Here is a 12,921-nt window from a genome sequence, read left to right as displayed (position 1 = left end):
TGTGGCAGGACTGTAATCCAAGATGATGCTGGAAATGTTACATACAGTGCTTGTGGGGTGAGTACTAGAGTATCTACTGGAACTATTTTACTCATTGTAACATATTTTAAAGGCAGTTAGGTCTGAGTGACGAACCAGATTTCAGCACAACATTGGAGGCATTAGGAGTGCTGCAAAGGCTGACACTCAAGAAATGCTTACACCCTTTCAAAAAATCCTGGATCTGGGTCATAATGTGGATCACCACCACCACCACCACCTTAAAAAAACAAACAAAAAACACCCCCAAAACAAAAAAACAAAACAACAACAACAACGATTATCAATGTTCGTTTTATCACAATGGAACTGTCCTGAGAATTTCATCAAAATTCATTCATACTTTATTTGAAGAACGTCGCCAACAGACAAACAGTCAAACTCTGGCAAGCCTTAATTTGGCTGTCGAATACTCGAATGTAATGATGCGGGGGGAAACTCGTCAGTAGAGATGACTGTCGAATCAAAAGAAGGCGTATTGATTGACAGTGCTTCAAGAACACTAATGTTGCAAAAACTTCCAAATCTCTATGCACACTTGTATGTTTCACTCTCACCACTGTACACTTCAGGCATGCGGACGAGGGGAGCGCCCAAACAACTCTTCCATTTGCACGCCGTGTGAATGGGCTCCGGACCTCTATGACTGGATGTATCTTGGCTTCATGGTCCTCCTCTCTCTCACGCTCCACATCTTCTTCATCGACTACTTCTCTGATGGCAAGAGGTACAACTTGTAGAATATTCGTTTCTGGTCACATAGCCAGCAAAGTTCTACATGGTATTTTTCTTTTTGTGTGTGTTTTTTTCTTCTTCTTCTTTTGACACAAGAACAATTCGGAGTTGTAATGAAAGATGTGTTTTCATGACCTTTGATTATCGCATGCTTGATATGTGCAATTTTCTTTCATTCTTTTTAAACCAGAAAATTATTTTTTGTGTACCGTTCATTGATATTTGGGGATTTTTTATGCCTCCGCAACGAAGTGGCCGGAGGCATTATGTTTTCGGGTCGTCCGTCCGTCCGTCCGTCCGTCCGTCCGTACGTCCGTACGTCCGTCCGTCCCGTTTTGTTTTTGTCGATATCTCAAGAACCGTGTGGTGGTTTTACATTAAACTTGGTATGAGGGTATATCCTTGGGGGATGATACTTTGTGTGGATTATAGGGTCACAGGGTCAAAGGTCAAAGGTCACAGGTTATTTTTGTGAAAAAAAAATTGAAATTTCATGTTTTTCTCCATATCTCGCAAATGGTTCAAGGTATCTTCATGGAACTTAGTATATATGCTTGTACCGATGGGCAGTGATTATCTAGGGAAGTTGGGGGTCATGGGTCAAAGGTCAGGGGGTCAAAGGTCAAGGTCAACTCCTCAAAATATCACTACTTTCCTCAAAATGCAATATATGCCTGAAGTTTTTTTTTTTTTTTAAACTTGATGTATGGCATGTATTACCCAATATATATTTTTGGGGAAGTTTCTTGCCAAAAGGTCAAAGGTCAAAAGGTAGAAGGTCAAGTGAAAGTGCTAAATTGCACTTTTTCCTCCATATCTCGAAAGTAACTCAAGGTATCATCATGAAACTTACATATTTATGCATGTTCAACCTAACAGTGATTCTCTTTGGAACTGTGAGGTCAAAGGTCAAAGGCCAGGTTTAGATAATGCTATTTTCCCATTTGATACTGAAATTATACTTTTTCTCAATACCTTGAAAATTACTCAATGCATAAACTTATAAAAGGGTCAAAAGTCAAGTAAAAATCATCAGTTCCCCAAATACCTGCACTCTGACATTTTAATCATTCATCCAATTGAACCTAGTTCTAGGAAAGTGAACATTCAGCACATTTGTGTCAAACCTGTCATTTTAATATTTTGCCAATTGTGTGAAACTGTCATCACACATTGTCAAGACATTGTACTATAGACCTATTAGGAGAACCATGCATTATGGCGGAGGCATATCAGTAGCCGTAGCGATATATCTAGTTTTTTTTTAAATCTGCAGAGGTTGGCCACCCTGTTATCATCCATATGAATGTGTTCTTGGTTTCTTTTTCTTTTCAATTTTTTTTTTGAGGGGGTGGGGTTCTTAATTAGTTCTGTGCTATAGTTATTCCCTGACTAGTGCTTACCCTCTTTCTGTAAATACTCTTGCAAGTAATTTCATCCAGATTTCATGAATGTAAACTCTTCATTTTCAATGACATCATTGTCAAAGACATGATGTCACCAAGAACAAGTGCAGTCTGGAAAAAAGGAAAAGAAAAAAAAAGAGATGAAACCAGGTGCATGATGGTCTTGGTTTAGTCTGCCTAGTGGTACTTTGAAAAGGAGCCATTTGGTCATCACTAGATAAGGTACCTGGATCATCATGCTCCCTTATACCTGCCTAAAACTATGAATAGAATGGTGTCCTCATGTATAAAAGTTAATGGATATTTTCCATCAAAGACCTTGTAAACTGTCTATTCATTTGTTCCCACTAGAAAACCATTTACTAGAAAACTATCAACTAGAAAACCATGAGAAAGTCTTTGCCTAATGGGAACATTTTGCAGGAGAAATGTATAGAAATCTATTATGAAGTTGATGCAATGACACAAGCTTTCATCTAGTGCTCAGCATAATGCTTGTTTTGAGTGCTGATGCTGAATTGAGTTGGGAGAGGAAGATTGCAACTGATCAACAATCTAGTTCTTTTGACAATTCATTCTTCAGCACTCTAGGGTTATTGCCACTTCTGCTTTAGTTCGGAACTATTTTTTCTTCGTTTCATTGCCTCATTGGGCTGTGAATAGATCATTGCAGTTTTCAAAATGAGTTTCTGCATAGTGTAAAAGGTCTGAAATATTACATGTTCAAGAAATTGTTTCAATACCAATATCACTTTCTGGACTGAGCTTTAATTCAACTGTCCCTACTATGTACGCTATTACTTCACCACCTCTCTATTTATTTTTCCTGCCACAAAGTCAATGTCTTAGTTTTCATTTCAAGCACTGCAAGCTTGTCCAGTGCTTGTATGCTTAATACTGTGATGGTCTGAATGTTGGAGAAATAGAAAAATGTGCATCACATGAACAAATCTGTATTTATGAACTTTGAAATGGATAAGATAGTGGATAAGACACCTGTCCAGTGATCAGGAGGTTGCAGGTTCGATCCTGCTCGTATGCATGCCTTATGCCAATGATTTCTTTTGTCATGGCCACTGCAAAAACACTGATCAATTCTGTGTGTATTTACACCAATGTAGGGCAATTTGCCAATCAATTGCAATGAACTTTGAAGCTTTTAAACTTCAGTCAAAGTCAGAAAGGGTATATTTAATGGAATAGGTAATCAATGTCTTGTATTGACTCTCCTTCCCCTTGACAGTAAAGTCATCACTCTGCACATCTCAGCTGCCTTGGAGTGCTGCATAGCCAGCATCATCACGCTCCTGGTGCTTGATCCCATGGGTAAGCTCTTAGAATCAGGAGGAGTCATAACTCATACTCCATTTGCACTGAGCATTTCGTGCTCTGTACTCTGAACTCTGTATGAACAGACACCGTGGCTCTGAAGCACTCGAACTCCTACAGTGTATATAGATAGTCACTAGTGTTTAGAGTGCTCTGGAAGTAGTACACACTGTACATATGTCCAAAGTTCCCACATATGCAAAGGTTACCTTGTCGGTTCTTCCTCTCTCGGCCTCTTCATGTTCGGTCATGGCGGTTGGTAACTCATATATCTGAACAAACTCACCAAAGCATGGGTTAAAGCATTATAGGACTGCTCCTGTTCCCGACTATTTATAAATGGGGTATTGGTGCTACAAACTTCTGCTGGCCAGATCCTCTGGCACATTAGGGAGAAAGTTTATAGAGCATAGCATCTCACTGTATGACAAGATATCAATCTGATGTTTCATAGAATGTAGACTCATGAAGTTAAATTTACTCTACTTGTAGAGCTTTGAGAAAGTTCATGCATGTAACTTTTTCTCCCTGTCATGTAATGACCTGAACAATGACCTGAAAACCAACATTGTGTGAAAATTGTTCATAGTGAATACAGATGTGAATGTAACTTTGTCTTTATGTGGTTATAAATACAATGTGTATATAAATATAGATCTAAACATTTGCTGCAATGTAAACAGTGAAAATGAATGTCGAGGATGTGTGTTCTGAGGTGACCAATGACTTCAGGATGCTATGTTGATAAATGTCTGATTTTTAAGTGGTTCTAACTTGCATATCATCTGCCAGATTGTGATCATAACTTCACTCATTTGCTCATTTACTACTCTGATTTCTCTATTTTAAAAAAAACTTTAAAAAAATAACAAAGCCATACTCTGTCCTTTGGGTTATTGGTTAATCTCTTCAGATTTCAGTGCTGCAGTTGTCATTTTGTTCTAACTGGCATCATCGATTCTCAATCTTTGTTGTCAGGCACACCCCAGCTCTAACATGCATATCATCTGCCAGATTGTGATCATAACTTCATTTATTTGCTTATTTTACTACTCTGATTTCTCTATTTAAAAAAAAACTTTACAAAAATAACAAAGCCATACTCTGTCCTTTGGGTTATTGGTTAATCTCTTCAGATTTCAGTGCTGCAGTTGTCATTTTGTTCTAACTGGCATCACCGATTCTCAATCTTTGTTGTCAGGCACACCCCAGCTCTAACTTGCATATCATCTGCCAGATTGTGATCATAACTTCATTTATTTGCTTATTTTACTACTCTGATTTCTCTATTTTAAAAAAAACTAAAAAAAAAACCAAAGCAAAACACTATCCTTTGGGTTATTGGTTAATCTCTTCAGATTTCAGTGCTGCAGTTGTCATTTTGTTCTAACTGGCATCACCGATTCTCAATCTTTGTTGTCAGGCACACCCCAGCTCTAACTTGCATATCATCTGCCAGATTGTGATCATAACTTCATTTATTTGCTTATTTTACTACTCTGATTTCTCTATTTAAAAAAAAAACTAAAAAAAACTAAAAAAAAAAACCCAAAGCAAAACACTATCCTTTGGGTTATTGGTTAATCTCTTCAGATTTCAGTGCTGCAGTTGTGATTTTGTTCTAACTGGCATCACCGATTCTAAATCTTTGTTGTCAGGCACACCCCAGCTCTAACTTGCATATCATCTGCCAGATTGTGATCATAACTTCATTTATTTGCTTATTTTACTACTCTGATTTCTCTATTTAAAAAAAAAAAAAAAAAAACTAAAAAAAAAACCCCAAAGCAAAACACTATCCTTTGGGTTATTGGTTAATCTCTTCAGATTTCAGTGCTGCAGCTGTGATTTTGTTTTAATTAACTTGCATCACTAATTCTCAATCTTTGTTGTCAGGCACACCCCAGCTCCGATCTTGCCAAGTGCTCCAGCTGTCTGATTGGTACACCATGCTGAAGAACCCCCAGCCCCAGTATAGCACCACACTACACTGCACTCAGGAGGCCGTCTTCCCCCTGTAAGCATTTCATGGGGTACTAGAGTGACATGGCTTTATGCGGTTCCTATTACCTTCGCCAAGGAGGTTGTGTGTTTTTTTTGTTGGTGTTGGTATGTCTGTTTGTTTGTTTGTTTGTTCATCTGTTTGCAAAATAACTCAGAAAGTTATATAAGGATTTGGATGAAATTTTCAAGAATAGTTGATAATGAATCAAAGAAGAGATGATTACATTTTGGTAGTTATCTGGGTCACTGTTTGGTTCCAGGAATGTTTTTGAATTTTCTGAAGGATTGTTTATCATTTGGAAATAGGCAAACAAATGAGGGGATTGAACGTGCGTATACCCACACTGAGCATGTGCTCAATGCGCAGCAGGAAGCTGAGGTAGTGAGACACTAGAAAGGATTCGTTATCATTGAGAAATAGGGCCATTTTTAGAAAATGTGTATATGGATGTAAATGAGCTGCTTGACAGAGATTGGCACTCTCCAAGTGCTTTTCTAGTTCTGCATTTGCTTGTTGTACATCGAGAGCCAGAATACTGGCAGCCTTTCAGGTTACAACAGAGAACACAGATGAGCCTTTCATCATAAGAGCCAATGCTATGATGAGAGATCCTTGGAAAAAAAAACACAATGTGTATGGACTAGCATACATGATGCTAACATCACACTCCATGCCTCTATTCATTGTAGGATTGACGGAGGCAGGCGTGAATGTGAAAAGAAACATTATTCCTCACATTTTCAGGTGTACAGAATTTTTTCAATTAAACATTATCAGTGTTTTGGGAATATGTTAATCAAAAAGCAAAATACCGCATTTTAGTTGTGGGAAAATGGATAGATAGAGGAACATTTTTATTTGATGATGACTATGGACCATGGATATTGCTGCTACCAGGATGGTACTACTATTAGAACATTTTGTGACAGAGAACAATCTCTTCAACTCCATATATTATGTTTCCCTTGGCCCAACAGGTACACAGCCGTCTTCATCTACTACAGTATCCATCTCCTTCTCATGATGATTGTCCGGCCTGCCCTGTTGGTCAAGCTGTCTGACAACCTCGGCAGAAGTTCCATTTACGCGGCCCTATACTTCATACCCATTCTGACCGTGGCACATGCTGTTCTTGCAGGACTGATTTGTGAGTAGCAACGACATCATTTTTGTTTGAATGTGGGTGTTGTGTGATGTGTGTGGGGCTGTTTGCACAGCAGCTTTCAGCATGTCATTGCATTTTAGCCCGTCGCACACTATATGATCAGACCAGTCGCACGACTCTAGGGCATACGACCAGTCGTACGACTCGACACTGCACACTATATGATCAGACAGTGAGACTTCACAACTCGGCTTACAACTGTTCAGACTTCAGTACATTTTACCAATGAGTATAGAAGTGCACGCAGTGCACATTGCTTGCACTTCTGTACTCTTTGCATAATACTGTATCGTGATTGGCTGACAGCCCACGACAAGTTGTGGAAATTCAACATATCAAATCTCTATGGCTGGCACTATGACCCAGTCACACGACTGGAAACTGGCAAGGCTGGTGACGTCACACTTCCAGTCTTAGGGTTGGACGACCAGTCTGATCGTATAGTGTGCGGAGGGCTTTAGACGCCACATACAATTCATTCTGTAAAATTTAAAAATTGAAAATTGGAAGCCTTGCAGAATCAAATATAATATTTATTGGTTCCTGGAGGAGGGTATACACGTGGTTGAATATAAATTTGTTATGAACTAAAAATCACTTTAAAAAAAAAAGTTGTTTTGATGGAGATGAGGGATTAATTACCTCCAGTCTTTTGAGAATTGTGCTTACTTTTGACATCTTGTGATGGCATTGGGTGTGACAGAGTCTATTGGTATTTTTTTAGATGTTGTAATCATTTACAGAATCTGTACTTTTGATTTTCAGATTATTCATATCCATACCTGACACTCATCATATCACTGGTAACGCATGCTGTCCACTTTGCGAAGGAAGAGATTGAGGTAAGGATGATTGATATAATATGCAAATTGATGACTAGAATGTCTAGAACATTCGAACAGAGAAACATTTAGGACTGCTACTTTTTAACAAATCTGTTGTAAATGGAGCTTAATCTTAATCCTACGTTCTCTTTCTTGGTCAAACAATCAATCGGTCCATAATAATGGTCCGTAATAATGGCCTTGCTTAAGGGTAAAAGTTACAAGCTGCCACTATCCATCTTTGCATTGGCAGATGTGTTAATTTTGTTAGATGTCTATATTTTGTAGTTTGTTTGTTTGGTTTGTTGTTGTTTTTTTCATAAAGGAATTCCAGTCCAATAATAAGTAAGTCTATAATAAGAAAGACTAACATGTTACGAGTAAAAAAGTGAAAATTTGATCAAAATCTGACAAAAACGGGGGAAGTTATGAAATTGTTAAATTTTGCTAATTTCTGCAGAACATTTCTCATACAGTTGATATGAATATGCAAATGAGTGTACAAAAAATTGTGGAAATTAAAAGTTTTTGTTATCAAAATATAAAACATGATGTTATTCCTGGTTGAATAACTTCAAACTAATGATATAGCAACATTCGAGACTGGGGCGTAATTGCATTTGATTGAAAATCTGAAAATTTCAAAATTCTATGTACAAACTATATTTCAAGTTGTGAGGGGATGACATCATCACTTCACTATTTGCATGTTCATAATTATTGACTTTTCAAGAATTATTTCCTGAAAAGTTAGCAAAATTTCAAAATGTGTTGGGTATTTTTCATCTGATTTTGAATAAATATACATTGTTGTGCTAAGAAAATTTGCTCCTTTTCTGACAACTTTCAATTGCACTAAAATTTCCCTCTAACCAATAAGAGAAGCTAGATGCACACGGGCAGGTAAATATCAAATATACTGCCAAGGAGATGCTGTTGTTGTTGTTGTTGTCGTTGTTGTCGTCGTCGTCGTCGTCATCGTCGTCGTGCAAATGAACTCCGACCCAGAATGCATATATTCAAGGTGACTGAAGCGAACAATGATGGCATACTATTACTGCAGGTCTGATGTTGTTGAACCTTACTCTCCTGTTGCTTTATTTTACTCTATTTATAAAAGCCCATTTGAATATGGTACATGTATGGAATTGCACTCAGTCTTGTGTGGTTGTACAAGATAGTCAAATGCAACTGTGTGATAAATAAACGATGCACATTTTCAGTGAGCTACATATTTCTCTTTCCCTTTCCTTACATCACAATCGCTGTAGACGCCCAAATTGCTGGTGTCGAAGAAACGCAACCTGATCATCCTTTTCTCCCACTGGTTGATACACGCCTACGGGATCGTTGCCCTGACAACGCTGGAGAACCCTGTCATCTATGGTCCAATGCTAGCCTTCATTCCAGCCCCAGCTGTCTTTTACATTGTAACGGCACAGTTCACCCACCCAAGCAGGCTGCACGTATAGCTTCTAGCTCCACCTTTTCTTTTTCTTTTTTTCTTCTTCTTCTTTTTTTTCAGGTGCAACTCAGAACTGAAAATGAAAGTTCAATGCATTGGAAGAATGGAGTCAGAGAAGTCACTGGTTTTTAGCTCACCTGAGCCAAAGGCTCAAGTGAGCTATTGCGATCGCCCTTCGTCCGGCGTCCGTCGTGCGTCGTCCGTCGTGCGTAAACTTTGTACATTTTCATCTTCTTCTTGAAAACCCCAAGACCGATTTTCATCAAACTTGGCAGGTAGCATCCCTAGGGGGTTAGGAACTCAATTTGTTAAAATGGGCACCATGCCCCACCCAGGGGGCCCCCAGGGGGGCCCAAACCCCCCAAAATTAAGGAATCTGTAAAAATCTTCTTCTCTAGAACCAGAAGTGATAGAGCTAAGTTAATACTATGAGTTAGTACATTGATGACTGTAGTTTCAAGTTTGTTCATGGCAGAATCAGGGGTGCCCCCCTTGTGACCCAGGGCAGGGGGGTGGAGAGGGGTCCTAATGGGGCCTAAATTGTACATTTTTATCTTCTTCTTGAGAACCCCATTACCCATTTTCATCAAACTTGGCAGGTAGCATCCCTAAGGGGTTAGGATCTCAATTTGTTAAAATGGGCACCATGCTCCACCAAGGGGGCCCCCAGGGGGGGCCCAAACCCCCAAAATGAAGGAATCTTTAAAAATCTTCTCTAGAATCAGAAGTTATAGAGCTAAGATAATACTATGAGTGAGTACATTAATGACTGTAGTTTCAAGTTTGTGCATAGGAGATCCAGGGGTGCCCCTTTTGGGGGCAGGAGTGGGGGGGGGGGGGGGGGGTTGCAGAGACTTCAACTCTCCCGTTTTCGACGGGAGATCTCCCGCCGAAAGCCCATTTTTGCAAAATGTCCCGTTCTCCCGCTTGAGATTTGATTTCTCCCGCCCTGGCTCTGTGTCTCCCGGTGGAAAGGATTTCTTACTTATTGCTATTGTATGTTGAAAAAATAAGCCTTAGATAGCACCAGAGAACATCTAGAACCCTAGGAACTTCGCGCTTCGCACACATCAACTTGGAGTCTCCCGTTTGCTAGGGGTTTCGGGCGGGAGAATCTCCAGATCAGAAGGTGCTTGGGGTTGGAGTCTCTGGGGTTGGTGGTTGGGAAGGTCCAAATGGGGGCCTGAATTGTACATTTTCATCTTCTTCCTGAAAACCTCAAAATGGATTTTCGTCAAACTTGGCAGGTAGCATCCCTAGGGGGTCAGGATCTCAATTTATCAAAATGGGCACCATGCCCCACCCAGAGGGCCCCAGGGGGCCCCAATCCCCCCAAATTAAGGAATCTTAAAAAAATTTGGGCCCTTATTGTACATTTTCATCTTCTACTTGAGAATGCCTGGTCAAATTTTGGTAGAGCTGTGAATAAATTAGATGAGTGACTGCGTGAAAGGTGAACTTGCGATACTCAGGTGAGCGCTAGACCCGCGGGTCTCTTGTTTTTTTATACTATCTTGCAAATCATTTGTGTAAATAGTATGGCAGTTGCAATACTTTTGAGGCTCTACACATGAATTGATGGAGCCAGAGAACAATTTTATTATTGCGTAGACTTGTTCTCCTCGTGGCTTTGATGTTGTTTTGTTTGTTAAGTTCTGGTGGTATGAACACTTAACAATTAAGATGACCTTTGAATATGTGGTGTTTATCTATTGATCAACTGAAAATGTTAACATGTTCATAGTCACTTTTTTTCCAATGCCTTCACCCAAAGGGTGCTGGAGCATTTTTATTTTCTTATTTGTCCTTATGTGAAAATGTATGGTACAACATTAACAAACATTGCATCCTGTATGAGAGAATTCATCTGATTAAAGAGTCTAAAGAGTCAGGAGATCACAAAAATATTACCTTACTTGGCTGGCTAAAATGTCTCATATTTTCTTATAATTTTCCTTGTTTTTTAGCAGCTTTAATCGCAAATATGTATCTCAAATGAGCAAGAATGGAGTTAGTCATTTTGTGAACAAACCCTTCATATACACTCAGGAGGGAACCAAAGAACATGGGTTCCCTCGAGTGCATATCTTTGACGTACGCTGAAGGAGACATGTGTTGAAACAGGAAGTTTATATCATGTACAATATATTTATATTTAAAATTGAAGCCTTGGAGACCAAGGGTTTTTCATAGAATTTGGTCATGCACCAGGTACCCCAGAATAAGAAAAGAAAAGCTAGCTGGCTAGAAACTACACCAGCTAGGGTTATTATTTCAGGATGATTGAAAACCCTGTAAATCAGTCCATCTATCAAACTTGCCAGAATTGTTTCTTGATATAGTGTATTGATTTCATGACAAATCTTCTTTGACTGTGTACATTTCTGTAAAATAGTCAGTACAGTACTGCAAAAATGGTTCTGGGGTCGGTGAACAGGACCCAAATTACAAACTGTTTTTTATGCCTCCGCCACGAAGTGGTGCCGGAGGCATTATGTTTTCAGGTTGTCCGTCCGTCCTTCTGTCCGTCCGTAATGAATTTTGTGGACAGGGTAACTATCAAAACCTTTTGAGGTATCCTAATGAAACTTGGCATGTATATGTATTAGGGGGTGAAGTTGTGCCTATCAACTTTTGGGTGCACATGCTCAAGGTCAAAGGTCAAAAGGTTAAGGTCAAATACGTAAAATTTCACTATTTCCGCCATATCTATGCAATGCCTGAAGATATTTTCTTGAAACTTAGTGTATACATATATTACCCAATTAAGATTCTCTGGTGAAAGTTTCAGGTCATGAGGTCAAAGGTCAAAAGGTCAAGTTAAAATATTAAAACTTCGCTTTTTTCTCCGTACCTTGGAAATTGTTCAAGCTGTCTTCATGGAACATAGTATATGTACATGTACTGACTGGCAGTGATTATCTAGAGAATTTAGGGTTCATAGGGTCAAAGGTCAGGGGGTCAAAGGTCAAGTGCAATACTTCAAAATTTTACTATTTCCCTCATATTTATGCAATGCCAGCAGGGTTATTTTTTTTTTAACACTTGGTGTATGCATGTATAACCTAATATAGATTATCTGGAAATTTTCTTTTTCTCTTTTTTTTTGTTTGCCTCAAAGGTCAAAAGGTCAAAGATCAAGGGAAAGTGCTGAACTAACTTTTTCCTCCATATCTTGGAAGTGGCTCAAGTTATCTTGAAACTGACTACATATGTATGTATGTTCTGCCTGACCGTGATTATCCTAGATGAATTTTAGGGTCAAAGGCCAGATGAAAATGGTAACAATGTACTTTTCAATACAGAAATTGCACTTTTTCTCCATACCTTGAAAATTACTCAATACATAAACTTATGAATGGGTCAAAGTCAAGTTAAAGTCCTTAAATCCCCAAATACATGCTCTCCTATTCATCCAATTAAACCTAGGTCAAGGAAGGTGAACATTCAACACATTTATGACAAACATGTATTTTCAATATTTTGCCAATACTGTGAAAATGTAATCACACATTGTCCACATGTACTATAGACCTATTAGGAGAATCATGCATTATGGGGGAGGCATACCAGTCGCCTTAGCGACATTTCTAGTTTTTTTTTTTTTTTTTAGGCTTTAGAAATAGAAAGAATGTGACTATTACCAGGATTGTGCCAGAATGGAAATTTTGCCATGAAGACGATGAGTGTAAATTCACAATGTTGACTTGTCCACTTCAATTTTGACTTGAATGCCTGGTGAAATTACTACTGGAGTAACCATGGTAACAAGTATAAAGTTTTAAGGACTGTTTCACTCTTTTTGCTGCATTTAAGTGTGATTTTTGTGAAAAACCTAAGAAATTTATCAACTTTGCCTAAGTCGAATCTATTTGGACTGAAGAAATAGCTTCGACTTAGAGAAAATTCCACTTACATGTATGAGGGATTAAAATCAATAGAATACAAAGAGA

General features: G+C 38.7%; 1 protein-coding gene across 1 annotated transcript; it reads left to right on the top strand.

Moving 5' to 3' along the window:
• The first annotated feature begins 674 nt into the window (after window positions 1–674).
• LOC139723217 (JNK1/MAPK8-associated membrane protein-like) lies at window positions 675–9,378 on the top strand. The gene is made up of 6 exons (XM_071634477.1): window positions 675–766; window positions 3,424–3,506; window positions 5,406–5,526; window positions 6,492–6,661; window positions 7,445–7,521; window positions 8,775–9,378. Exons 1-6 carry the CDS (start codon window positions 690–692, stop codon window positions 8,973–8,975), a joined length of 729 nt encoding a protein of 242 aa, XP_071490578.1. The 5' UTR covers window positions 675–689; the 3' UTR covers window positions 8,976–9,378.
• The last annotated feature ends 3,543 nt before the right edge of the window (window positions 9,379–12,921 follow it).

The sequence above is a fragment of the Diadema antillarum genome, unplaced genomic scaffold, assembly GCF_040938485.1.
Source record: "Diadema antillarum isolate AM-2024a unplaced genomic scaffold, OU_Dant_1.0 scf00000183, whole genome shotgun sequence".
NCBI lineage: Eukaryota > Metazoa > Echinodermata > Echinoidea > Diadematoida > Diadematidae > Diadema > Diadema antillarum.
This window is presented reverse-complemented; position numbering and strand designations above follow the sequence as displayed.

Coding starts and splice junctions, on each gene's coding strand:
- LOC139723217 (XM_071634477.1), top strand. CDS start 690: ATGTATCTTGGCTTCATGGTCCTCCTCTCTCTCACGCTCCACATCTTC. Junction 3,507..5,405: donor CCTGGTGCTTGATCCCATGG/GTAAGCTCTTAG, acceptor CTTTGTTGTCAG/GCACACCCCAGCTCCGATCT. Junction 5,527..6,491: donor CAGGAGGCCGTCTTCCCCCT/GTAAGCATTTCA, acceptor TTGGCCCAACAG/GTACACAGCCGTCTTCATCT.